Below are 27973 nucleotides of genomic sequence, written 5' to 3'. Positions count from 1 at the left end.
CGCGCGTGGGCGGCTCTGACCAATAACGGCTGTCGTTACAGCGAATAGTTTGGCCGCGTTTGTAAAAGACTGCAGCAGGCGAAGAGAGAGGAGGTGAGGGCGGTCATCAGCGTGGGGCCCTGGGGCCGCGGAGTGGGGGGGGCGCAGGGCAGGTAAGGAGGACGTGTTGACAGAAGGCGGGGTTGGTGGTGGGACAAGGGTGTAGAGCCGGGAATCCCGACGGAGAGCGTATCCATGGAGCAGGCTGTCTGCCAGGTGATGCTTCTGCTTGGGCCTACTTAGGACCGGAAGTGAGCCGTCGCGCGGGGAGGATGCCGGGAAGCAGGTCCCGTGTGGTGTGTCTGGGGGCGGGCTGGGTCCCGGAAGCCAGGCCGGAGATGCGCGTGCCGCAGTCCCGGTCCCCACACATATTTCCGGTTTGGCCCTGCGGACTCTGCGGGGTGCGACCGCGTAGAGCCAATGGACGCATCCTGGACCAGGATTCGAGCTTTCTGGCTTCTAGGCCTCCCCCTTCCTTGTGGTTTGGCAAGGAATCCTGCAGATTCCAAACTCACGTTAGATTATCGGGAGCTGGCTGTGAGACATTCACCAAATCATTACTCTCACTAAGGCCATTTCTTCATCTCTAAAGATGCGTAAAATAAAATAGCACCTCTGTCTGATCACGGTGAGCAATGCATGAGTAAATACTTGTACTCAGTAAACGTTAGTACATTATGTTCTCTGCTGACTGCTTCACTTGTTCACATTAAACAGCATCCGCCAAACGTTATAGCTCTTCAGCCAAGTAGCTCCACGAAAACCCACTACATCCAGGGAGCATTCATAGGTTAGCTCTTCCAGCACCCGTCCCTTTACACCATCGTGCTCAGGACTCCCTTTTACAGGCAGGATTCAAATACAGGTTCTGTACAAGTTGTGTTACTTGTTTGTGTATGCATTCAATATAGAATCTAGTGACTAGTACATGTTTAAAATTCAAATATTACAAAACAATAAAATGTAAGTCTCCCACTTTCTATTTCCCAAGTCACTTCTTCTGAGACAATAGAGATTATTCTGTGTGTATGTGTGTGCATGTATCTCCCCGTCTTTTATTAAATTAAGAGTATCCTACATGAAGTACTTCATCTTTTTTCACTCCATAGGGTATCTTGATACTTGTTCCTTATCAATACATATAAACCTGTCTGATTCTTTTTAGTGGTTTTGTATTGGCATGTTGTATGGTTACACCATAATTTAGTCAGCTCTTAGACTGCTTCTATTCCTGTGCAAATATGGGTAACCCTAGGTGGAGTATCCCTCTACATAATTTGTGTACATGTGAGAACATAACTCATGAAATCTTAAAAGTGGAATTGCTAAATCAAAATATGTATTTTACATTTATTTACATCCCTTTAAAGAGGGATGTTGCACTTTATATGCCCACCTACAATGTACAGTGCCTATTTCTCCACATAAGTATGGTCATGTTTTAATTTACCTCTTATTGTAAGGTTGAATTTTGGATGTTTAAAATAATTTTTCTTTTTTCTTTTTCATAAGCTGTCTTTTCATGCCCTTTGCTCATTTTTCTACTGGGCTTTATTATTATTATTATTATTATTATTACTGATTTATAAAAACTCTTAGGAAACCAGCTCTTTGTCATTTGCATTTAAAAAAAATTTTTAAGATTTTTATTGGGGAAGGGGAACAGGACTTTATTGGGTTTCCAAGTCAAGTTGTCCTTTCAATCTTAGTTGTGGAGGGCACAACTCAACTCCAGTACCTGTTGTTAGTTGCAGAAGGCACAGCCCTTGTGGGAGTCAAACCGGCAATCTTGTGGTTGAGAGCTTGTGATCCAACCAACTGAGCCATCTGGGAGCTCAGCAGCAGGTCAGCTCAAGGTGCCCTGTTCAACCTTAGTTGCAAGGGGCGGCGCCCACCATCCCCCGCGGGAATCCAGGAGTCCAAACGGCAACTTTGTGGTTGACAGCCCACTGGCCCATGTGGGAATTGAACCGGCAGCTTTCGGTGTTAGGAGCAGGAGCACGGAGCTCCAACCGCCTGAGCCACCGTGCCGGCCCTTTTCTTTTATTTATTTATTTATTTATTTATTTATTTATTTATTTATTTATTTTTATTTTTTTTATCGGGGAACAGTGTGTTTCCCCAGGGTCCATCAGCTCCAAGTCGTTGTCCTTCAATCTAGTTGTGGAGGGCACAGCTCAGCTCCAAGTCCAGGCACTGTTTTTCCAATCTTTAGTTGCAGGGGGCGCAGCCCACCATCCCATGTGGGAGTTGATGGCAACCTTGTTGAGAGCTCAAGCTCTAACCAACTGAGCCATCCGGCCGCCCCTCCAGAGGATCAGCGACAGCTTGTGGTCTTCAATCTTGTTGTGGAGGGTGCCTCACTGGCTCATGTGGGACTCCAACCAGCAACCCTGTTTTCAGAGCTCACATTCTTAACCAACTGAGCTATCTGGCCATCCCTCTTCTATTTTTAATGACAGCTTTATTGAAATGTAATTTACATAACATAAAAGTCACCCTTTGAAAGTGTTATAATTCAGTGATTTTAGTATATTCAGAGTAGTATAACCTTTCATCACCCCAAAAAGTAACCTCATACTCATTAGCAGTCACTCCCAACTCCCTCCCCCTTTACCTCCAGCCCCTGACAACCACTAATCTACTTTCTGTCTCTATGCATTTCCCTATTCTGGATATTACATTTAAGTGGAATCATACAATGTGTGGCTTTTTTTGTCTGGCTTCTCTTAGCATAGTATTTCAAGGTTCATTTATCCATGTTGTACCATGTATCAGAACTTTATTCTCTTTTATCACCAAATAATATTCCATTGTATGGATATACCATATTTTGTTTATCCATTCATCAGTTCATAGACATTTGGATTAATTCTACTTTCTGACTATTATGAATAATACTATGAACATTCATGTACAAATTTTTGTATGTTTCAGTTCCCTTGGGCATATATTCTCTTAGAAATTGTATGGTAACTCTCTTTAACATTTTGAGGAACCACCAGTTTTCCAAAGTGCCTGTGCCATTTTACAATACCATCAACAACAGATGAGCATCCTAATTTTTCTGTATTCATGTCAACACTTGTTATTATCTGTCTTTTTTAGTCATCTTAGTGCTTGTGAAGTGGCATCTCATTGTGGGTTTGATTTGCATTTCCCTAACATAATATTGAACATTTTTTCATGTGCTTATCAGTTATTTGTATATCTTTGGAGAAATATCCATTCAGATCCTTTGCCCATTTTTATTTATTTATTTGTTTGTTTTTGTTTTTGTTTTTGTTTTCCTTTGCCCATTTTTAAATTGGGTTATTTGTCTTTTTATTGTTGACTTGATTGTAAGAGTTCTTTATATATTCTGGATACAAGTCCCTTCTCATATACATGACTTGCAAATATTTTTCTCCCATTCTGTGGATTGTCTTTTCACTCTCTTAATGGTGTGCTTTGAACACAGATGCTTTTTTAATTTTTATGAAGTCCAATTTTTCTATTTTTTTCTTTTCTCACATGTGCTTTTGGTGTCATATCTAAGAGACCATTGCCTAATCTAAGGTCATGAGATTTACTCCTGTTTTCTTCTAAGAGTTTTATAGTTTTGTCTCTTAACATTTATGTCTATGATCTATTTGAGTTAATTTTTGTATACAGTGTGAGGTGAAGGTCCAACTTCATTCTTTTGCAGTGTATACCCAACTGTCCCAGCATCATTTGTTAATAGGACAATTCTTTCCCCATTAAATGATCTTGGCATCCCTATGGAAAATCAAGTTATCATAAATGTGAGGGGTTATTTCTGAACTCTCAGTTCTGTTCCACTGATCTGTATGTCTATCTTTATGCCAGTACCACATTATCTTTTTTCCTCAGCTTTATTGAGATATAATTGATGTACAACACTGTGTAAGTTTAAAGTGTACATTGTGTTGATTTGATACACTTATATGTTGCTAAATGATTACTCCCATGGCCTTAGCTAACAGCTCTATCATGTCACATAATTGCCATTTCTTTTTGTGCCATGAGAATATTTAAGATCTACTCTTAGCAACTTTCAAGTATATAATACAGTATTATCAACTATAATCACCATGCTGTACATTAGATCCCTAGAACTTATTCATCTTATAACTGGAAGTTTTTTACTAATATATCCCCATTTCTCCCACCACCAACCACCCACCCTCAGCCGTTGGCAAACACCATGCCGTTCTCTGATTCTGTGAGTTCAGCTTTTTTCGATTCTACACAGAAGTGATATCATACAGTATTTATCCTTCTCTGTCCACATTGTCCTAATTTGCTTTATAGTAAGTTTTGAAATCAGAAAGTGTGAGTCCTACTTTGTTCATCTTTCTCAAGATTATTCTGGCTTTTCCAGGTCCCTTGCATTTCCATATGAATTTTAGGATCATCTTGTTAATTTCTATTTTTAAAATAAAAGGCACCTGGGATTTTGATAGGGATTACATTTTATCTGTAGATCAATTTGGAGAGTAGTGCCATCTTAACAATATTAAGTCTTCTGATCTGTGAACATGAGATGTCTTTTGTTTTTTAGGTCTTTAATTTCTTTCAATGATGTTTTGTAGCTTTCACGTATAAATCTTGAAGTGCTTGTGTTGCTCAGTTTGTTTTCGTCTTTGGACTTAGCTATGGTACTTATTTCCATGCAGAAAAAAATATGTTTTTTAAAGATTTTATTGGGGAAGGAGAACAGGACTTTATTGGGGAACAGTGTGTACTTCCAGGACTTTTTCCAAGTCAAGTTATTGTTCTTTCAATCTTAGTGGGGGAGGGCGCAGCTCAGCTCCAGGTCCAATTGCCATTGTTAGTTGCAGGGGGCGGAGCCCACCATCCCTTGCGAACCAACAACCTTGTGGTTGAGAGCCCACTGGCCCATGTGGGAATCAAACCGGCAGCCTTCGGCATTAGGAGCACAGAGCTCTAACCGCCTGAGCCACAGGGCTGGCCCCTCCGTGCAGAAAAATTTTGTTTTTATATAATAAATATCATCAGTTTTAATTTTTAAATGGATAAAATATTTGAATAGCTATTTCCTCAAAGAGATAAACACATGACTAAGTAAGCATGTGAAATATTGTTCAACATTATTATTCATTAGAGAAATGCGAGTTAAAACCATAATGAGATATCACTTCACACCCACTCTAATCAAATGGCTATAATCAAGAAGACAATAACGTGTTAACCAGGAAGTGGAGAGACAGAAACACTTTTATGTTGCTGGTGTGAATGTAAGATGGTACAACCAGTTTTTTAAAGAATTAAACAGAAACTTGCCATATGACCCAGTGATTCCACTTCTAGGTACCTGCCCCTGAGAAAGGAAGACAATTGTCTACACAAAGACCTGCATGTTAATATTAGCAGCAGTGTTGTACCAGCCCAAACTTGGAAACAATCCAAACATCTGTCAGCTCGTGAATGGATAAACAAAATGATACATCCATAGGATGGAATACTAATCAGCAATATAAAGGAATGAAGTACAGATACATGCTACAGTGTAGTTGAACCTTGAAAACATTATGTTGAGTGAAAGAAGCCAGACACAAAGGACCACCTATAGTATGATTCCATCTAAATGAAATGTCCAGAAAAGGTAAATCTATAGAGATAAACAGCAGATTAGTGCTTGCCTGGGGGTAGGATGGTGATTGACTACAAACAGCAAGAGAGCTCTTTTGGGGGGTGATGGAAGTATTCTAAAACTGAATTGTAGTGATGGGTGTCTAACTCTGTACATTTAATAAATATCATTGAATTGTACACTTAAAATGGGTGAGTTTTATGGTGTGTAAAAATATACCTCAATACAGAGATATTTTTATTGAACACTGGTACAGTCAGGAAAAAAATTAATCAGTATTTTATGGATTCTGGGTTTTGTGTCATTTAGGCCATCCTCATTCTGATATCCTTAAAAAATATGTTTTTAAATTCCCCAACCCTTTTTTTTAAAATTGGGGAATATTGGGGAAGTGTGTTTCTCCAGGTCACATCCGCTCCAAGTCATTGTCCTTCAATCCAGTTGTGGAGGGCGCAGCTCTGTTCCAAGTCCAGTTGTCGTTTTCAATCTTAGTTGCAGGGGGCGCAGCCCACCATCCCATGGGGGAATTGAACTGGCAACCTTGTTAAGAGCTTGTGATCTAACCAAGTGAGCCATCCGGCTGCTCCCCTCCCCCCTTTTTAATTCTACTCTCTTAACAGTTCCACCTTTTGTACTTATCTGCCTGGAATTTATTTGAGTATAGAAAATGAGATAGGATGAATAAAATATTTTTAATGACCATTTTTGCCCTTAACTTTCCTTTTACATTGTATAATTTAAAAATTAGTAAATTAGTGTATCAATTAAAATTATTTGGATCCCCTCCCCTTGTTCACGTTTAAAATCACTGATGTATTTTTCAGACATTTTTAGAAGTAGTACATTTTTCTCCCAATAAAATCTTATCCTGTACCCAAATAAATTTTTAAGAAAGCTAGAAACAATGGTCAGACTCTTCTAAAATACAACCATGAATTTACGCAGCCCTAAATATCAATAGTGCCAAGATAGAGAAACCCTGCTATAGATCATATTTCACAAAGATTTACTTACTCAGTAGATACTCAGCAAATATTACAGTTGGAGGATTAGTTCATAGCACCAATGAAAAGGTGGGTATTGTTAGACTTTTCTTTTGTACTTTTCTGTTTGTTAATCACTGGACTATAGAAGATGTGGAGGGAAAATATTTTATCAAGACCATCCCTTGGAGTCAAGGGGAGAAAGTAATGCCAGCAACCTATTTCAAAATCACAAGCAGATTACTTTTTTTAAAAAGCTTTAAAAATATTGAACTTTGTATGTTAATAATATGCATCAAAGTATAAGAGGGATTGATGGCTGGAGAAGGATAAATAGATATGTATTAAAGCAAATACAGTAAAATGTTAATTGTAGAAGAGTGGGTGAGTATATGGAGGTTTACTGTATGATTCTATTTATGTTTGAAATTTTTCATAATACTGGTGGGAAATCAAAAGCAGAGGTTCACACTCTTCTTAGCAAACACTGGGTTAGTAGAAACCACATTGCTAAATTTGCTGGGTTATCTCAGGCAAATTACTTTTTAATTTTCATCTGAAAAACGATGGCTATTTGGCTCAAATAAGATACTGTTAATAGGGGCGGTCGGTTAGCTCGGTTGGTTAGAGTGCGGTGCTCTTAACAACAAGGTTGCCAGTTCGATCCCCACATGGGCCACTGTGAGTTGTGCCCTCCATAACTAGATTGAAACAACTACTTGACTTGGAGCTGATGGGCCTGGAAAAACACACTTAAAAAGAAATAAAAGTTTAAGAAAACAACGGTACTCATAATTAAAAAAAAGAGATACTATTATAATATTGTGAGGTTCAAATGAAATAATAATGAGAAAGCACTTGGAAAAGCATAAAGCTCTCTAAAAATATTATTCATTACTATTAGGAAGGATGAGTGTTTGACCAATTATATACCATGGCTCTAGGTGTTCTTGACAACTCCCTGTGTGAACAAAACAACCCTTCCTATGCCAGTTTCTGTGAAATATTTCTCAAATATTTGTGAAAGACTTACATTCCTATTCTGAGAGGAAAGAATCATTCTGTCATTGTATAACTTTGTTTTCTTGTTTTACTTATAGACTGCCAACATCTCCACTTAGGGTGTTGGGAATCTTCTTTGACTGTGAAACATTGGGCAGAAGCTTTGCCATTGGCTGGCCAAGAAGGAGGATGCAGAATGTCTGCATTATTATATCATGGAGTTCAAAATTCAGAAGACTTTGGGTTAAGCAGTAACAATCACTCTGTAAATGATTATGTCTTCGCCTGTCCTCTGTGATCATCACAAATTAATGAAACACCCTTTAGGTCTTACGAGTTTAGGTTACACTGTTTCCTGGATGCTCCAGTAGCTGATACAGGTAGGACTGGGTTGGGTTCTGGGAGGAATGGTGGAAGGGAAAGAACTCATCTTTCCCATTCTCCAGTCCTTGCTCAAGTTAAACATTGTGCATGTAAAGATTAGGTTAACTGATTTAGGGTTGTGTAGAACAGGATTGAACCTAGAGAAATGCTTTAGTTGTTCCATTAGGATATTTAAAATATATAGAGATATGAAAGGCAATGTTTCCTTCACTTTTATTTTGTTTGAGGATTTAAATTGATGTTCTGTTTGAGGGTACAGTTTGAAAATAGTGGATAGCTTCTTTACATTTCACTCTGTACTAAAAATCAAAAGTGATTTTAACTGTGTGTGTGTGTGTGTGTGTGTGTGTGTGTGTGTATACTCATGCTGATGGGCTTATTGCCTTTTCCAGGGGCCTGTGAAAAATGGAACCAAACTCTCTAAGGACTAAAGTCCCAGCTTTCTTATCTGATTTGGGAAAGGCCACATTGAGGGGAATCAGAAAATGTCCCCGATGCGGCACATACAATGGAACCCGGGGATTGAGCTGTAAGAACAAGACATGTGGAACCATATTCCGCTATGGTGCACGGAAACAGCCTAGTGTTGAAGCCGTCAAAATCATAACAGGCTCCGATCTGCAGGTCTACTCAGTGCGGCAAAGAGACCGGGGCCCCGATTACCGATGCTTTGTGGAGCTAGGTGTTTCAGAGACGACCATCCACACAGCAGATGGGACGATTTTCACTCAGCTGAGCTCTGGACGGTGTTATGTCCCCTCATGCCTGAAAGCTGCCACCCAGGGCGTTGTGGAAAACCAGTGCCAGCACATCAAGCTGGCAGTGACCTGCCAGGCCGAGGCCACCCCTCTGACTTTGAAGAACTCGGTTCTGAATGCAATGCAGGCCTCCCCAGAAACTAAGCAAACCATCTGGCAGTTGGCCACAGAATCCACAGGTCCCCTTGTACAGAGAATTACTAAAAACATTTTGGTGGTGAAATGCAAGGCAAGCCAGAAGCATAGTTTGGGGTATTTGCATACGTCCTTTGTGCAGAAAATCAGTGCCAAAAGCTTGCCTGAGCGCCGTTTCTTCTGCTCCTGCCAGACTCTGAAATCGCACAAGTCGAATGCCTCCAAGGATGAGGCAGCCCAGAGATGCATTCATTTCTTTGCTTGTATCTGTGCTTTTGCCAGTGACGAGACATTGGCTCAGGAATTCTCAGACTTCCTAAATTTTGATTCCAGCGGTAGGTGGTATGGTTGACACACTCTGTTATTCTAAAATGGCAATGAAAGAATTCCACTGATGGCATTTGGAGATTATACTAGCAACCTTCAGAAGCAGTTGCTAGATAATTCAAATGAAAAGCATTCCTTCTTTTAATCCCAGTCAGCACTTGCATAAAGGTTGGTTGGTTGGTTGGTTGGTTGGTTGGTTGGTTGGTTGGTTGATTGGTTGGTTGAAATTAATGATCAAGAGAATCAGACATTTTCATTAAGACAGTGAATCTGGCATAGCTAGCTTTGCTTTGATTTTTTATTTTACTCTTCCACAGATGCCCTATGTTAATAAAAACAAAGACCAAAAAATTCTCTTTTATTTTGGCTTGTTTACTTGTTTCTTATCTCTGAAGATGGGGAAACACACACCTTGCTCAAAAGAAGACCTTTTTAAAAGTTTCTACATCAAGTCTTTTGTTGTTGTTAACATGTTTTTATCTTGTAGACGCTTTTTATTTTCATCTCGTAGTAACTTTAGTTGGCAGCAGCTCCCAACTTTTTAGTTTTACATTTCTCTGTAGCACCTCCTATCAAGTTAATGTTCTATGAATAAAAACATGTTTTGGGCTGTTCTTTAAAGAAACTTTTTTTAACAGGTCCACAGTCTCTCTTTTTAAATTAAATTTATTGGAGTGACACTTGTTAATAACATACAAGTTTCAAGTGTACAATTCTATAATACATCATGTGTATATTGCATTGTGTGCTCACTACCCGTAGTCTGGTCTCCCTCTGTCACCATATATTTGACTCCCCTTTACCCTCTTCATCTTCCCACCACCCCCCTTCCTTTCTGGTAACCTTCAAACTGTTGTCTGTGTCTGAGTTTGTTTTATTTGTTCGTTTGTTGCTTTCTATTTTATATTCCACATACCGTCTTTCCCCGAAACTAAGACCTAGCCAGGCCATCAGCTGTAGCTCTAGCTGATGGTCCGGCTAGGTCTTAGTTTCGGGGAAACAGTATCAGTGAAAACATATGGCTCTTATCCTTTTACGTCTGATTTATTTCGCTTAGCATGATGCTCTCAAAATCCATCCATGTTCTCGCAAGTGGCAGTATTTCAATTTTTCTTTTGACTGAGTAATATTCCATTGAATATATGTACCACATCTTCTTTATGCAATCATTCATTAAAGGACTCTTATGTTGTTTATGTCTTTGCTACCATGAATAATGCTGTAATGAACATAGGGGTACATATATCTTTATGAATAAATGTTTTCAAATTTTTCCGGTAGATACCCAGAAAAGTGATTGCTGGGTCATATAGTAGCTCTAGTCTTAATTTTTTGAGGCACCTACATACTGTTCCATACTGGCTTTGCCAGTTTACATTCCCACTAGCAGTGTATGAGGATTCCTTTTTCTTCTCCAACACTTGTTATTTCTTATTGATAATAGACCTAACAGGGGTGAGGTATCTCATTGTGGTTTTGATTTGCATTTCAAAGGAACTTATTTTAATGCAGGTAATTACTCTATTGTTTGAGGATTTGGATTTGTATAAATTAATTTTTCTCTACATAGGGACCCATGCATAGATAGTATTAATAATTCAGAAATCTGTTATATTTTAGGTCTTAAAGAGATTATTGTGCCTCAGTTGGGTTGCCATTCAGAATCAACAGTATCAACTTGTGAGTCTACTGCCTCTAAGGCAAAGAAGAGGAAAAAGGATGAAATATCTGGTGAGAAGCTGTTTGGTTTGTTTCACGTTATTTTTAGAGATTCTTTTACCGTGTTTTATGTGTTTCACTGAATCTCATCAGTTACAAGAAATAGTTGTTACGCTGTTTTCTTTTCCCTGACAAAGTTTTACACTCTACTGATGATTCTTTGTCCAGTCAAGCTAAGAGTTGGTTTTACTAGCCAAATGGAAGATCCAACCAAACTCCACTCTTATTACTGAATATATTTGTTCATCCCTTAAACATTCAGACTAGTCTTCCCATGTTTCCCCGAAATTAAGACTTGCTGGACAATCAAGTCTAATGCGTCTTTTGGAGCAAAAATTAATATAAGACCCAGTCTTATTTTACTATAAGACCGGCTCTTTAACATAACATAATATAATATATAATATAATATAATATAATATAATATAATATAATATAATATAAATAATATGTAATGTAATACTGGGTCTTATATTTATTTTTGCTCCAAAAGACGCATTAGAGCTGATTGTCTGGCTAGGTCTCATTTTTGGGGAAACAGGGTACGCCTTAACCTGCTATAGGACAGTGTTATGAGGTTTTCATCCATAGAGTGTATTAAAGAACTTGTGACAATGGTTAAGTATATTTTCTACACTAATTTAGGAATATAGATTGTTACTTGCATTTTCAGCATATGGTACCATATATATATGTGTGTGTGTAAATATATATATATATATATATATATATATATATATACACATTTTATTCAAATAATACCAATGTCAGTTAAGGACTCATCTAAATCAATATGAAAATGCTGAAGTACCCTAGTAGATAAGTGTCAAAAGACCTAGACTCTCAACAAAAAGAAAATATTACCTGGTCCACAGATGTGGGCCAAACTCACTAGTGAACAGAGAAATGTAAACGTTTTAGAAATACAAAATTAAAATAAGATGCTTTTTGCTACCAAATTAGCAAAGATTTTTTTAAATGATGAGACCACAGGCAAAGGTGAAATGCGTGCTGTCCGACATGGCTGGTGTAGTATAAATTGCCATAATCATTTGTAAAAGTAGTTTGCAGTATCTGTTAAGAGCCTTCAAAATGTTCCTACCCATAGGGAGTGTTGCTGGGGGTGAGTCAGGTGGTCATGCACAGGAGCTTTGGAGCTGGGAAATCGGAAAGAGGTAGAGAAACAAAGTGACATCATCATTTTTGTGTTTTTAAGAGGTGATTCTGGCAGCAATGCAAAAGAGGGTGTTTTTAAATGTTTATGTATTAGTCTTTTCCAGGAAAACTTGAAATTCAAAAAATAAAGTTCCTACCCTTTGACACAGTAGTCCACTTCTAAATAATCTTTTTTAAGGAAATAATCCTTGGTACAGGAAAAGCATTTTGTCCAGAGATGCTCATTTTATGGTCACTTATAATATTGAAAAATTAGAAACAACTTGGAGAAATGTGTAGAACACTCAGGTAGCCAGATGAACTACAGAATGCTCAAACTTGACTTTCAGATAAACAATGAATATTTATTTAGTATAAGTATCTTCCATGCAATATTTGGAACATACTTATGCTAAAAAAGTATTCATTTGTTTGAAATTTTTTAAAAACTTTGGCTAGGGGCCGGTCCGGTGGCTCAGGCGGTTAGAGCTCCGTGCTCCTAACTCCGAAGGCTGCCGGTTTGATTCCCACATGGGCCAGTGGGCTCTCAACCACAAGGTTGCCAGTTCAATTCCTCGAGTCCCGCAAGGGATGGTGGGCTGTGCTCCCTGCAACTAGCAACGGCAACTGGACCTGGAGCTGAGCTGTGCCCCCACAACTAAGACTGAAAGAACAACAACTTGAAGCTGAACAGAACCCTCCACAACTAAGATTGAAAAGACAACAACTTAACTTGTAGAAAAGTCCTGAAAGTGCACACTGTTCCCCAATAAAGTCCTGTTCCCCTTCCCCAATAAAATCTTAAAAAAAAAAAAAAAAAAAAAAGAAACTTTGGCTAAATCTGGCAGTCCTTGTAAATCACAGCTACTTAAAAATCACAAAATCAGCAAAAACAATCTATTCATAGAAAAAATGGAAGATAATTCACCAGAAAATTAATAGTGATTGTTTGAGAGGTGGGAGCAGTGGGTGAATTTTTTCCTTTTAATTCTGGTTCTCCCGCAATATCCTATAGAGAGCTTCAGAAACTTAAAATGTTACGTATGAAGGCTAATGCTAACTCCTTCTAGAAACTGGAGCAAAGACTTTTTATATGTTTTAGACTCTTCAGAAATTAATACCAAATCGTTTTATATTCTATAGACATGTTTTTAAAAACTAATGATATGTGGTTTAGGTGCACAGACGAATAGTTCACTGTTGCCTCAAGATGCAGTGAGCAGTAATCTAAGGAAAAGTGGCCTGAAAAAGCCTGTGGTTGCTTCTTCATTAAAAAGGCAGGGTAAGTTTCCCTGCCCCCAAATAGGTTAAAGAGGTGAAAAATCGTCTGAAAGAAGCTAAAAGCGATAAATCCAAAGAAACATTGCATATTGTCCCCCAGGGAGTGCTAAGATAAACACTAGTAGGCTCTGAGGTTGATGTCTGCCCTGTCCCACTGGTGTTAAATCATGCTCAGAACCAAACTGTCTTTTAAATAACAAATACAACAAAAATTACATGTTTTGGCAGCAGGTATTTTGTACGGTTTTTTCCTCTTATTACCCACATGCAGTTGGTATGGAGCTTTAAAGTTGAAGAAGGAACATGTTTTATAATTATTCAGTGATAAGTATTTGTTGAGAAAGACAAATATGAGGTATAATCAAAAACTATGGTAAATGTTTAAATTTTTTAAAATTACAGTAAAAGACACCTTGCCATTAATCCCCCTCAAAATACTACCCCTCACTTCGAACACACTTATCCTGTCGTTCTTGCCACTTTCTGAGGCAGTTCTGGAAGTCCTCTTCCTGAGTGTCTTTAGTTGCGCTGTCGTGACTGCCTCAATGTCCTGAATCATTTTGACTTTGGGGAAGAACCAGAAGTCACACGGTGGCAGATCCGGTGAATAGGTGGATGAGGACACACCGTAGTGTTTTTATTTGACAGAAATTACCATATGCCATAAGCAATTTGTGACACAGAGCATTGACCTCTCAACCATAGCTCACACCCAACTGACTGCACTGAACAAGTTGAAATTTGTCACACACTGTTTCTAAGGTTTGACACGCTGCTTGCTGTATTGAAGATCCCAGCCTTTCCACTGAATGGGAAGGCAGCAGCATTCACCATAGTTTGTGATCACAACAGAAAGGCTCTGTGTCACACATCGCTTCTGGTATGGCATTTTCTATCAAATAAAAACATTATGGTGTGTCCCCATCCACCTTATTCACCAGATCAGGCACTGTGCAACTTCTGGCTCTTCCCCAAAGTCAAAATGGAGGCAGCCATGACAGAGCAACTAAAGACCCTCATGAAAGAGGACTTCCAGAACTGCTTCAGAAAGTGACAAAAACAATGGGATAAGTATGTTTGAAGTGAGAGGGAGTTATTTTGAGGGGGATTAATGGCAATGTGTTTACTGTAATACATTTTTTTTCATTTAAACATTCACCGTGTTGTTTGATCATACCTCATATAGTCTGTTCTCCAAAGTTTGTGAAGTTTGAAAACACACCTAAAAGCAATAGCATGACTATCAGCCTGAATTTATGAAACAGAATGACTTAATTTGAACATAACATATATCACTTTTCTACTGAGAAAAATTAAGCTTGGACATTTGGGGATCAACCTTTTTTTAACACTCCTTATACATTGTAGCAGCCATTATACATTTGTGTTGAAAGGCTGCAAACTTTCTGTGGTTACTAATCTCAAGCTTTTTAGTATCTCAGAGCTTTTAATCTCTTTTTTCCTAAATGGATTCTTTAAAAAAAAATAAATCCCAGAATCTCCCATTTCAGTTAGTTTCTTTGAATTTTAGCTTCTTGCTCTTTTTTTATCTGTACATACTCCTTAGCTTTTTCAAACTTCAACTAACTGTTTATTCTTTAAGAACAGGTAAAAGTTATTAAAGAGTTGTTTTTTTTTGTCAGCCTGTGGTCAGCTGTTAGATGAGGCACAAGTGACCTTATCCTTCCAAGACTGGCTGGCCAGTGTCACGGAACGCATCCATCAAACCATGCACTATCAGTTTGATGGTAAGTATTGGTCACCCAACAGGGCTGTTGCTGATAATAAGAGAAATTAAAGTAATTGTGCTGTAGTTCTGTTTTGATAGAACAAGTAACTAGGATTGACTCCACAGAGTGTCTTGGGCCACAAAAAAATAGAAATCTAAGTGAAAGAAAGGAATAATTACATAATTTAAATGCAGGATCAGCAAAATGAATTTAGAGATGGAAGAGGAAAAACGCAGCAAATAATAAATAAAGGTAGATAGCATTGGTCTTGGTGTGTGTGTGTGTGTGTGTGTGTGTGTGTGTGTGTGTGTGTGGAGGGAGATACCAAAGCCTTAGAAAATCATTCTCTCAAACTTAAAATCGAAGCAAGGAAGGAGAATGTTTAGAGAAAATATAAACATCTGAGACTGAAATAGTTATAATATTACATAGACATGCTAAGGAAGATTGGAGAACACAGGCTGGGTTTGAGTGTGATTGTGATAGCTTCATGGAACCTCAGCAATTTCAGAAGTGGACCGTTCAGCCAGTCCTTGCCCATCGCCTGAAAAGCATCCTTGATGGATGGTTTTCCAGGCTTTGTCCAGTGATGAGGAGTTCACCGCTGTTTGAGGTAGATCATAACATAGTTGGACAGTGATGGCCATGAGGAAGGTCTTCCTTATGCTAAGTGGACATGTTTGCTTCGAATTCTTCCTGTTCGTTCTAGTTCTGCACTCGAGCCACATGGACTAGATCGGTTCCTGTTTCCAAGTAACAGTCCCTGCTACTGCACACATACCCATTGCCCTGCCGGGGGGACAGGTCTCCCCTTTTTCAAGTGATACATCTTAGGTCTTCAAACACTCCTCATGGCATATTTATAGACCTCATATCATTTTGATACTCTTTGCTGAATATGGTGCAATTTATGAATATCACTTAAAAAATAAAGTACCCCACACTGAATAGTAGCTTGACGACGACACTCAGTAAAAAGAAGTTTTGACGGGTTAGAACAGTTACAACTTCATGGTGAGAAAAGGGACAAGAATGGAGGCCTTAAAATGTATGCTTAGTTTTATTTGTATTAATTCAGAATAAATAAAACTTTAAAACTTACATTTTAGAAAAATAAAATAAGCTAAGGAAGGTTAAAGAGAGAATCTATGTTTTTCTTTTCTTTAAAAATTTTATATTTATTATTTGAAATAATATAATGAATACCTGCTAACCCGCCTCCCAAAATAGAAAATAGAACATTGACAAGAAGGTCAGCTTTGCCCTGTTGTGCTTGTCCATCCTATTCCTACACCACCCCCGTCCCCATCACCATCACCGTCACCTTTGTCCCGGTCACCATCCAGCTCTGCTGGACTGTGAGTCTCTTTTATGAGGGCTTTTCAAGATTAATTTGTAAACCTAAGCTCTGGCATCCCATCCGCTGCGTTCTGGTGAGTTAGTACTTCTTTTAGAGCTATAATGGTCTCTGTATATATCCCATAATCTGGTTTCAAGATGAAAGGTTTTTAGAATTCCTTTGCGTAGTGACTTCTGTAAACTACCCAGATATTAATATTTTAGCGCCTCAAAAGCAGTGACAGTTTTATTATTGACATTCTACATTCAATAAAGTAAAATCAATTGAAAGAAGGTAATGTCTCTGTGGAATTCTAGAAAATCTTCCATTTTAATTTTTTTTGGCTTCAACTTTGTTTCAAAAAGGTATCTGAACTGTCTTTAAAAGTCTTTAAGGAACATTCTTTAAGTTGTATGTTTATCCATGTGATTCTGGATGTTTTCCCTCTGCTGGGGCTAGGTAGCCCCTTCTGCAGAGTTTTTAAGGAAAACACAGAACTCTTTCCACCCCTCCCTTGAACACTTTCTATTGACTTTTTGTTCACCTAGTATCTTATAAGTTTCTTTAAGAGGTTTGTTAAGTATTTTCAAACATTTTGCCTGCCTTGAGCTCACATTCAGAGAGAAAGACTGATGTTTATTGGATAAATAGTGTCCAAATTTTGCAGGTCTCTGGCACTCAGGGTCCTGACCATCTGAGAGAAGAGCGTGCAGTTACTTCACTTAGACGCAAATGCAGACAGCAAGTGCCCGGGGATAGTAAGAGGGAGTGAATCAAGTTTGCCGTCTCAACTCAGCCTCATTGTTCTCATGTCATTTCATATAAACTTTCAAGGGAAAAGTCTGTGTTGTGTTGGTGTTTACAAAATTGAGGATTTGAAAAGTTATCCTTGGTGAATGACAAGGCTCCGCTATACTTTTTACGATCTTAAGGGATCAAGAGTAGAGCTTAAAAAAAAGAGCAGGGCTGATGACAGTGCTTGACTCATGAAGGTCCATCAAAGCGTCCCTTTTGCCTCTGTATGAAAGCCATCTCAGTGGTAATTGTAGTCTCTGCTGTCCCTCAGTTCCATTTCTTTCACCTGTCCCGACACATCAGAAAGTCCACTGAGTTTCTTTAAATGAGTTTCTTCTTATTTCCTAAAGGCAAACCAGAGCCTCTGGTGTTCCACATTCCTCAGTCCTTTTTTGATGCCCTGCAACAGAGAATATCTATAGGAAGTACAAAAAAACGGCTTCCCAACTCCACCACAGGTATGGGATTTTTCTCATCAGGAATAGCGACAGATGTCTTGATCTTAGAGAATTGGGCTTGGAAATTTTGTGTGGACTTTTCAGGCTTAGGACTTCTAGTCACGTGCTGAGAGCATGAAGCCTGAGTCAATCAGCTTTGGAACAACGCTCACACTCTTCAAAGGCCCCATCCTTACTCCAGAGTAAGTGAATGGAACAATTCAGAAAGTGCAGACTTATAAGAGCAACAATGAAATGCAATGAAGCTGTCCACCAAGAAGTTTGATATTGTCTAGCTGTGCACCAATTTCAACAAAAGCATTGCAGGCTCCAGTCGTTACGTGGGCTGGCTTCTTGGAAGCCTATTACAGTATGTGTCAAAAACTAAAACTTATTTTTCATAATTCCCAATTTTTGATGAAGGAAGATTTTATTTTTAGAGTAATTCATAGGCTTGCAACACTCTATCATTATATTATTTTGATACTTAGTTCTTGGATTTTATATAACATCTTTCTACTAGAGATCTCAAAATACTTATTAGGTAGTACAAGGAAATAAGGAAGAAAAAGGAGGAAGAAAGGATTGCTCGGTACCAAATAGCACACGAGTAACTACAGCTAGAAGTCAATGCTGTTTCTTCAGTAAGTTGTTATTTGACGATACAATAGCACAATGGGACTGTTGGAGGTTTAATTCTATTTTTGAATAGTGCAAGCTGTGAATCACTATGTTTAGGGCTATGAAAATCTTTGTCTTCACAGCTTATTTATCTGGCTTCTGAGGCAGCGTTGATTCTTTATTCCTGTTTAAACTTTAGGCCTACTACATTAATTTTAACCCATCCCTTAACTAGTTTTGCAGGCTTTCAGTGGAAGCACTTTATAATCCTGCAGGCAGGGCAATGGATTAGCAACCATGTTAGCAGGCATAAACCACATGTAATTATTTTAAGGACTATGATTTCACCTCTGATATATCTAAAGTTGTAAGAGGTTGTAAGAAGCTGTTTTATAATGGAGTCCTGTGTGTGTAGCTTTACCAAACAAAGAAACAAATTTGTAAGGTACAAAAAATAAGTAGCATCTCAAAGAAGCATCAGAGACTATATAGCATAAATTCTTATTATTTAATTTGTCACATTTCTGCCAAACCCTATTATATTTTTGACTAGAATTTCTTTTTTAAATGTGCTAAGATTTTATAAGGAAAGAATAAGCACTACACTGAACTCTCTAGAAACTGGGTAACAAATAGTGAAAGAATGTTATTTTTTGATAGGCTGATTTTGTCCTCTTTTTTACATTGAAGCTTTTGTTCGAAAAGATGCCTTGCCACTGGGAACCTTTTCCAAGTATACCTGGCATATCACTAGTATCCTGCAAGTTAAACAAATCTTAGATACCCCTGAGGTAAGAGTTCATTTCTATAATAGTGGGAAGAGAGGAAAACAAGTGTGGGAAGTATGTTTGCACCAGTTCCTTGAATTATAGATACCGAAGAGAATTCCTTTTTTTCAATACTAAGATTATTCAGAAATATTCATGGCTTTATACTGCTGACTCTGATTACAGTGGGTATTCCCTATAGCTTGAAAAAGTATCTTAAATTAGAGTATCCTTTTTCTTTGTCTTTGGGATCAGAAAGCAGGAATGATTTTTCTTGTCAATTAAATAATGAATCCCCTATTACCTATGGTGAGCCCTAGATTAACTGGCAGGCAGCTAGTAAGTATGAGGTGTGATCAAAAACTATGGTGAATGTTTAAATTTTTAAAAATTTATTTCAGTAAAAGACACATTGCCATTAATCCCCCTCAAAATACTTCGCCTCACTTCGAACACGCTTGTCCCATCGTTCTTTCCACTTTCTGAAGCAGTTCTGGAAGTCCTGTTTCGTGAGTGTCTTTACTTTATCCTCCATCATGACAGCTCTGTGTCACACTTTGCTTCTGGTACGGCAATTTCCGTCAAACAAAAACATTACGGTATGTCCTCATCCACTTTATTCACCGGATCTGGCACCATGCAACTTCTGGCTTGCCCCCAAAGTCAGAAAGAACATGAAAGGAAAACATGTTGAATGGATTCAGGACATCGAGACAGCCACAACAGTGCAACTAAAGACACTCATGAAAGAGGACTTCCAGAACTGCTTCAGAGAGTGGCAAGAATGATGGGATAAGTGTATTCAAAGTGAGTGGGAGTATTTTGAGGGGGATTAATGGCAACGTGTCTTTTACTGTAATAAATTGTTTTTATTTAAACATTCACCATATTTTGTGATCACACTTCATATTTAAATAATTTGAGATGATATACTGTTTGTGAAGTCAGTGGGTCCAGTACAATTAAACACTCCTCCCCAAACTGAAATTTAGTTCTCATTAGAGTAATGACCCTTAATTAATTTGTGTTCTTTTTCACAGGAGAAATATTAGATATTTTTAAACATTCTTTAAGTCGATCCTGAAAATTTGAGGATTTTCCCTTCTTACAATAATGGAACATGGTAGAAAATTTAGCATGTGTAATTTGATGTATTAAGATTAGCTTAACTTCAAGGCATTGGTAGTATGTCCAGCAAAAGAATAAATTCAATGGTAGCTATAGAACTTACATGTGAGCCTTAGAAAAAGCCTATATTAGCACTAAAGACTTTGAGGAACTTCTTTAAATGCAGACTATCACACAGGCAGCTTCTAGCTTGGAACAAGTGGTATTTAGAAAGGCAATGAGCAACCCAGAGCAAAGTCAAGTGAGGGAAGAGAGCTAATAATCATGGAACTTCTGTCTCTTGGGCATTATTTACTTGTATTACCTCATTCACGCATTGGTATTACTGTATTTGCAGATGAGAAACAGGCTACGAGAAGCTCACCTTGCTGTTTAGTGGCAAACACAAAACTCAGTTCAAGTTCTCTCTGGCTCAGTCCCAAGAATGGTGTGAAGCACTCAGGATGTGAGGTCCGCTGTAGGTGTTTTTAGTAGAAGAACGCTTCTAGCAGAGCAGTAGGGGCAGGAATAAAACCAATTTTAGAGCAGGTCTATGCCAGTAGCAGTCGTATAGCCATGAAGATGTTAGGGGTTCAGTTCAGTATGGTTTGGCTGGGGTTCAAATTAAAGTTACAGAGAAAAAAAGGAAAGCCATGAATGATGTAAGGGAGAAAAAGCAAATTCGTTAACAGAATTTACTTGGAAATAAAAGGGGAAGTTTTAATTAATTTGAATGTGCTTAATAAGGAAGAATGCATGTGTGAAAGATCTATTCTCATCCAAGTGTTTGTCTACTTTGAAAGTTTTTCCTTTTTCACCTTTCTTGGTATTGTCTCCATGTCTAGATGCCCTTGGAAATTACCCGTAGTTTTATCCAGAACCGGGATGGGACTTACGAGCTGTTTAAATGCCCCAAAGTGGAAGTAGAGAGCATAGCAGAAACCTACGGTCGTATAGAAAAGCAACCAGTGCTGCGACCCTTGGAACTAAAAACTTTTCTCAAAGTTGGTAAGTGATTGGTGGTTTCAATAGCGCATCTTCCTGTGAGGGTCACCCATGTGCAATACGTTGTCCTAGACTTTGGATCTTGACCTTAAACAAAGAAGGCACGTTTGTTATCTTATAAAGGTAATTATGAAATAAAGTGTTTTGTTTCATTTGAGCCAATGCTTTGAAAATAACCTTCTAGAAGTAATGCATGTTTATTATAGAGAAATCATAGAGTTCACAAAGATGAAAAATTAAAACGACCTGTAATCCCACCCACCACAGACAACATCACCATTAAGATTTTGGTGTATACCCTTTCACGCTCTTCTGTGCATGAAGAGTTTCTAAAACATGGGATCCTCCCTCAGCTTTCTTTCCCTTAAAGATATATCATGAACAGCTTTCCATGTCTATCTTCAACTTTATTTTTAAACATTTTTATTCTTATAAAATATACATAATATAAAATGTATCATTTTAACCATTTTTAAGTTCTCTGGCATTAAGTGCATCCACACTGTTGTGCAGCCATCACCACCATCCATATCTAGAACTTTTTTATCCTTCTCAACTGAAACTTGACAATACCCATTAAACATTCCACTTCCTCCTAGGTAGCCCCTGTCAACTACCATTCTACTCAATGTCTCTTTTAATTTGCTACTCTGGGTACTTCATGTAAGCAGAATCATACAATATTTGTCCTTTTAGTTATTTCATGTAGCATAATGTCTTCAATATCCATGTTGTAGCATGTGTGAAAATCTCTTTTTAAGGCTGAATAATATTCCATTATATGTATATACCACATTTTGTTTATCCATTCATCTGTCGATGGACACTTGGGTTGCTTCTACCTTTTGGCTATTGTGAATACAACATTTTTAACAGCTGCATAAAATTCATTCATTACAGTACCTCACTCTAGTCAATCCTCTAGGTTGTTTCAAACTTTTTGCTTTCATAAACAGTGCTTCCTTTTAGAATTAACTTCCTTTTAGATAAAACTATTATGTCTTTAATTATCTCCTAACTTATTTAGGATATTCTTTGGGATAAATTCCTAAACGTAAAATTGGAGGTCAAAGGTTATATATATTTTTAGGGCTTTGATTGTTTTTGTCACACTGCTCTCCAGAAAGATTGTAATATTTATGTAATTTACTCTGCTAGCCATGTATGAAAAAAGTTTTTTGGCTTTAATCTTTGTTAATTTGATAGGCAAAAAACATTATGTCACTCCTTTAATTTGCATTATCTTCAATATTATGAGAGTGAACTTTTCATATTAGTCTTTTATATTTGATGAATTGCTTTTTCTTTGTTATTTTTTAATAAAATATTTTGTTTTTACAATATTATATTAAATAAAAATATATTATTTTTGTATTATACAAATACTGAAGTATTTGTATAATAACTTAATAATAATAATGACAACTGTAACTATTAGCACTCAGTGAGCACCTACTCTGTGCCAGGTATCAGGCGATTTACAATGTATTAATTCATCAACAGGTAGATTCTGTGAACCCTATTTACAGATGAATAAACTGAGGTGAAGATAGGTGCAGTCTACTTGCTCAGTTACACAGCTAGTAAGTGGTGGGGCTGGACTTCAACCTCAGGCAGTTGTGAACTCCAGAGCCTACACTTCTAGCCATCTAACACGCAACCTCTCTTTTCACTGACTAGACCACAACCTCTCTTCCAGGGCAGTGAACTATGTCACTCTTGTTCATCACTGTGCCCCAAGATAGCACAGTGCCTGGTCCATCATAGGCACTCAATAAACACTTGTTGAATGAAGAATGAATAAATGCCAGCCGTACTTTTAAGTACCTTAGCTTTGTGATCTATCTAGCAGGCCTCTTTCATTTCTCTAGTTGTGTACTTTCTCTTTTTGGAGAAATTTAGAATGTATAATTATTTTGTGAAATTCTTGTGACTATATTTCTACGTATATTTTTTCCTGCTCTTTTGAATAGGATGTTTATCATGTTTCTAACTTCTTATTGCCCATGTATGGAAAGCTCTTGATGCAGTATACTTACTATCAAGTTGGCCCCCTTAGTGAACTTCTACTAGTGATAATAGGTGTTTCCCTGTGTTTTCTGGGAAATCAGTTATATCACCTGAAAAATAATCGTTATTTTCTTTCCTATCAAATGTTTATATATTGTTTTTTATTCTTGTTAAATTAGCTAGTATTTCAAGAGCAACAATAAATAATAGTAAAGCTAGAGTATCATTTTAGACTATACCCAAACTCCTCCAATGTAGCATTTTCTACGTTTGTCTGGAAGAAGAAGAGATGGTGGTAAGTATTCTGTGAACAAAGCATTCCATGGTCAAATAAGTGTAGCATTTGAGAAATGCTACATATCATATTTCTTTGATTCTAAGACCCTCGATTTTAAGATGCTCAGTCAATTTAGTAATAAGTTTTTTGGTGGAAAAAGAAACTGCCATATGAAAACTGCCCTGGTTTTAAGATACACTCAGATCTCAGAAAATGTTAAGAATTGGAGTAGAGAGACAGTAGGGAGTAGTGTCTTAGAATATAACTTATCTCTCTTAGAAATTCATTCTATAAATTTGCATATTAAAAAGATCCTGAAATAAAAATACCTGTTGAACTTTATTCATTCTAAGTTTTCCCAAACTTGCTTGACCAGTGAAAACTTTTCAGGGGAATACCATTATCATCTCATAGAATATTTTTCTGGGAAAAGCTGCTCTGTGTTTCACTATGAAATAGTAGGCTATTGGTGATTGTTTCCAGATAACTTTTTTTTTTATTGTAACAACATATAGTCTTAGTTTATTAAAAGTTTATTAAGCATTTAATTAGGAACTAAAATTAAATTTTATGAAATGCCTTTTTATCATCCTTTGACCCGCATGCAACAAATTATATGAAAAATAATCTTATAAAACAAATTGTGTTAAAAATAATCATATAAAAAATAGTCTTTTATTTCTGGAATAAATCCTACTTGATCTTTTTTCCTTTTATATATATAGGTTGTATTTGCCAATGTTTTATTTAAGGTTTTTTTATTATTTATAATGATAGCTGTCTATTTTTTTTTTTTTTTTTTTTTTTTGAGGCTATCTTTTTTGGGTTTTGGTATTAGTTATATAGAAAATTACTTTGGAAAGCTTTGGATCAAATTAAGTAGCTTAGGAAAATGTCCATTCCATGAATGTTTGAAAGAATGTATTCTCTGGACCTAACCCTTTCTTGCAGGTAATTCTCTAAAATCTGTTCAGTATCTTCTGATTTTCATTTGAATTTATGGTTTGTATCTTTTCATTTGTCAGTTTTGATAATTTATATTTTTCCCGGAATTCATCTATTTACATCCAAAATTTAAATTATGTTGTAGAAATTAATAAATTTCATTTTAAATGGATGTACACTACTTAGTGTACACTACTGACCCCAACAGAAAGAGATGGACTTTGCATCTCTGACAGGAAGTAGTACTACTTTATGACCTCAGCAGGAGGAAGAAAAGCTTCCTCCTTGTCCAGTACAGCCAATGGGAGACTACCACGACTCACAGTGAAAAGTCACCATACTTGGAACTTGCAGTCTCCTCCAGTGGATGCTTCCAGTACAACAGCCCCTTTCAAGTCCCTAAAAGTGTTCCTCTCCTTTGTTTCTCTGGACTTGCCCCTGGTTCGCCATTAGACTTCCTGTCCCAAATTGCAATTCTTTGTTATGCCCAAGTAAACCCATTTTGTTGGAGAAATATCTGGAGAAAAATATGGTCAGCCGTGTACATTTTAATAATTTTTGGTATAGATGATAATCACATAACTTTTAAAATCTATTCTAAGTCTGTAATTACACCCCTTACCAGAAGTTTGTCTCTTTTATGGTCTCTTCCCAGAACTGGCTCTTGTATTTATCAGTTGTTCTAAGTTTCTGTTTTAAATTATTTTCTGCTTTTGTCTTTAATGTCTCCTAGCTCTTTAAATCTAACAGTTTTTTAGAATTATTATATTTTTATAGCTTTTAAAATGGTATTCTCAGTTAATTTTTAAAATTCATTTTTGAGGGGTGGCTGGTTAGTTCAGTTGGTTAGTGTGGTGCTAATAACACCAAGGTTGCCAGATCGATTCCCACATGGGCCACTGTGAACTGTGCCCTCCTTAAAAAAAAAAAAAAAAAAAGAATACCATAAACTGGGTGGCTTATAAACAATAGAAATGTATTTCTCATAGTTTGGAGGATGGGAAGTCCAAGAACAAGGCACTGGCCGATTCAATGTCTGGTGAGGGCCTGCTTCCTGGCTCATAGATAGCAATCTTTTCACTGTGTGCTCACATGTCAGAAAAGGCGAAGTCTCACTCTAGGGTCTCTTTTATAAGGGCACTCATCTCATTCTTCGGGACCCCACCCTCATGACCTAACTACCTCCAAAAGGCCCCACCTCTAAATACCATCACACTGGGGATTAGGGTTTCAATTTATGAATTTGGGGAGTACACAGTCAGTCTATAGCAGTACTTTATCAATGTAAAAATAACTTGTCCTATAATTTTTTTTGTCCAATATTACAACAGTGATACCAGCTTTCTTTTGTTTTTCATTTTTCTGATTTTTTTTGTGACACTTTGTTTTATTTGAATCTTTTATCAACATTATATAACTAGTTTTGATTTTTCTCCATTTTAATAATTTATCCTCTTTATAATTGATATAGTTGGTCTTCTGTCTTCTTGTTTTGTATTCTGTTTTGCTAAATGGACTGTTTTCTGTGCTTAATTGTCTCCATAGTTTTGAGGGTGATACCCTATTCTTAAATTCTGCTAGTGTTTTATATTTCTCAAAAGCATTCTTTCACCTGAGTTTTTCATGTTTAAATTTTTGATCCTCTGGGGCCTGCCTGGTTGCTCGGGTGGTTGGAGAGCTGTGTTCCTAATTCTGAGGTCGCCAGTTTGATTCCCACATGGGCCAGTGAGCTGCGCCCTCTACAGCTAAGATCGTGAACAACAGCTCTCCCTGGAGCTGGGCTGCCCTGAGCAGCGGAGGTTGGCGTGGGCTGCCCTGGGCTACCAGAGCGGGGAAAATTTTTTTGGATCCTCTGGAATTTATCTTGATGTAAGGTATGAGGTAAGAGCCTGCCACCTTTTATTTTCTTCTAGATAGTTATCTATTCCATGCACACCATTTATTATAAGAAACACATATTTTTTTTACTAATTGAAAATGCTGACTTTACCTTACGCTAAATTTTTATTCTGTTTGCATCTTTCTGTTTTGTTCTTTTAATCTGTCTAGACATATGCCAGTACCACACTTTTGATTATTAAGGATTTCTAATATGTTTTAGAACCACGTAGATTTTAATCCTCTTTCTTTATGGTTTCCTTGAAACTTGCTTGACCTTCTCTTGCAAATCACCCTTTTAATCTGATACAGCTGTCCTTTCCTCTCAGTCTGGGCTCTCCTTATTATTCTTTTGGCCCAATTGTCATAAAGTCTGGATCTTATCTTCTTTGAGGATGCCAGACAGTTCCCTCAAATTTTCTTTTGGATAGATACAAGCAGTAATCATTTTTCCCTTCCCTTGGTCTTCTCATTGTTTTTCCCTGCCTTTTTGCTCCCATATAGTTTTGTTGTTGTTTTTTTAACTTCTTTTTCTTTACCTTTTTTATTCCTGTACAGAGTAAGATCTGTCCAGATTCAAATTTTTTTTCCTCATTCTTCTGTCTCTCCCCCCACCCCACTCCGGTTCAAGCCGCTGTTTCTCAGTCTAGTTGTGTAGGACACAGCTCCCTGACCCATGCTGGTATTATGCGCCTTGCGTTCCACCCAGCAGAGGCAGTCAGTCGCCGGTTGCCGGTGGGCCGCTCACAGCAGCTCACAGCAGCTCTTGCCGGCTGCCGGCCACTCACACTGGCCACCAGCCGCTCATGGCAGCACACGGTAGCCCACGGCAGCCCACGACAGCTCACATTGGCTGCAAGCCACTCACACTGGCCACCGGTCGCATGGCGCTCCAACCACCTGAGCCACCTAGCCAGCCCCAGACTCAAATTTTTGAATTGTACTAATCAGTGTTACTTTTTTGTTTTTTTGGTCTTCAGGCAACACTTCACCAGATCAAAAGGAGCCAACACCTTTCATCATTGAGTGGATCCCAGATATCCTTCCCCAGTCCAAGATTGGTGAGCTGCGGATCAAGTTTGAGTACGGTCACCACCGGAATGGGCATGTGGCGGAGTACCAAGACCAGCGGCCCCCCTTGGACCAGTCCTTGGAACTGGCTCCTCTAACCACCATCACTTTCCCTTGAGGCAAAACAAAAGCCTTTTGTTGCTAAATTTGCACAACCTCACCCCTTGACAACTTTAAATACTAGTTAGGTACTTAGATGGCCCTGTTCCTTACTGAACTGCTTTTAGCTAAGATGCAATTTCTCAACGCGTTCAAGTGGATTCTGTTGAAGAAAAACTCTTCTTGTAAATGGGCTTTTTGTTGCTGCTGTGTAGTCTTCATTATAAATGGGGTGGTATTTCTGGTTAGAGTTTTTAAAGGAACAAAAAGAAAACCAGCTCATTTTCCTTTTAAAGGACTCACCTTTAGAATTTGTTTCAACCTTTTTCTAATTCTCTAGTTAGTAGTACCCCGCCTTACACTAACAATGTTGGAAAATTAACAACACCCTGGTTAGGGAAAAATGTTAAAAGACCATCCTGGCAGAGTTCCAGTCATGCCCTTTTATTCTGTTATCAAATAAAGCACAGTGTCACTAATTTTTCCAAATTA

The 27973-nt window shown here is 37.7% G+C and overlaps 1 protein-coding gene across 3 annotated transcripts; it reads left to right on the top strand.

The window, feature by feature from the left end:
- Positions 1-27973, top strand: LG05H2orf42 (linkage group 05 C2orf42 homolog). Of its 3 annotated transcripts, none has more exons than XM_019718590.2 (10): positions 1-93; positions 7740-8021; positions 8418-9253; positions 10866-10976; positions 13297-13401; positions 15044-15148; positions 17615-17722; positions 19013-19113; positions 21042-21204; positions 27292-27973. In XM_019718590.2, exons 3-10 carry the CDS (start codon positions 8431-8433, stop codon positions 27498-27500), a joined length of 1725 nt encoding a protein of 574 aa, XP_019574149.2. In that variant the 5' UTR covers positions 1-93; positions 7740-8021; positions 8418-8430; the 3' UTR covers positions 27501-27973. The 3 variants fall into 3 exon arrangements, with proteins under 3 accessions (XP_019574149.2, XP_019574162.2, XP_074188220.1); XM_074332119.1 differs by lacking the exon at positions 1-93 and adding an exon at positions 5374-5668; XM_019718603.2 differs by lacking the exon at positions 17615-17722.

The sequence above is a fragment of the Rhinolophus sinicus genome, linkage group LG05 (genome assembly GCF_036562045.2).
Source record: "Rhinolophus sinicus isolate RSC01 linkage group LG05, ASM3656204v1, whole genome shotgun sequence".
In the NCBI taxonomy this organism is placed as follows: Eukaryota; Metazoa; Chordata; class Mammalia; order Chiroptera; family Rhinolophidae; genus Rhinolophus; species Rhinolophus sinicus.
This window is presented reverse-complemented; position numbering and strand designations above follow the sequence as displayed.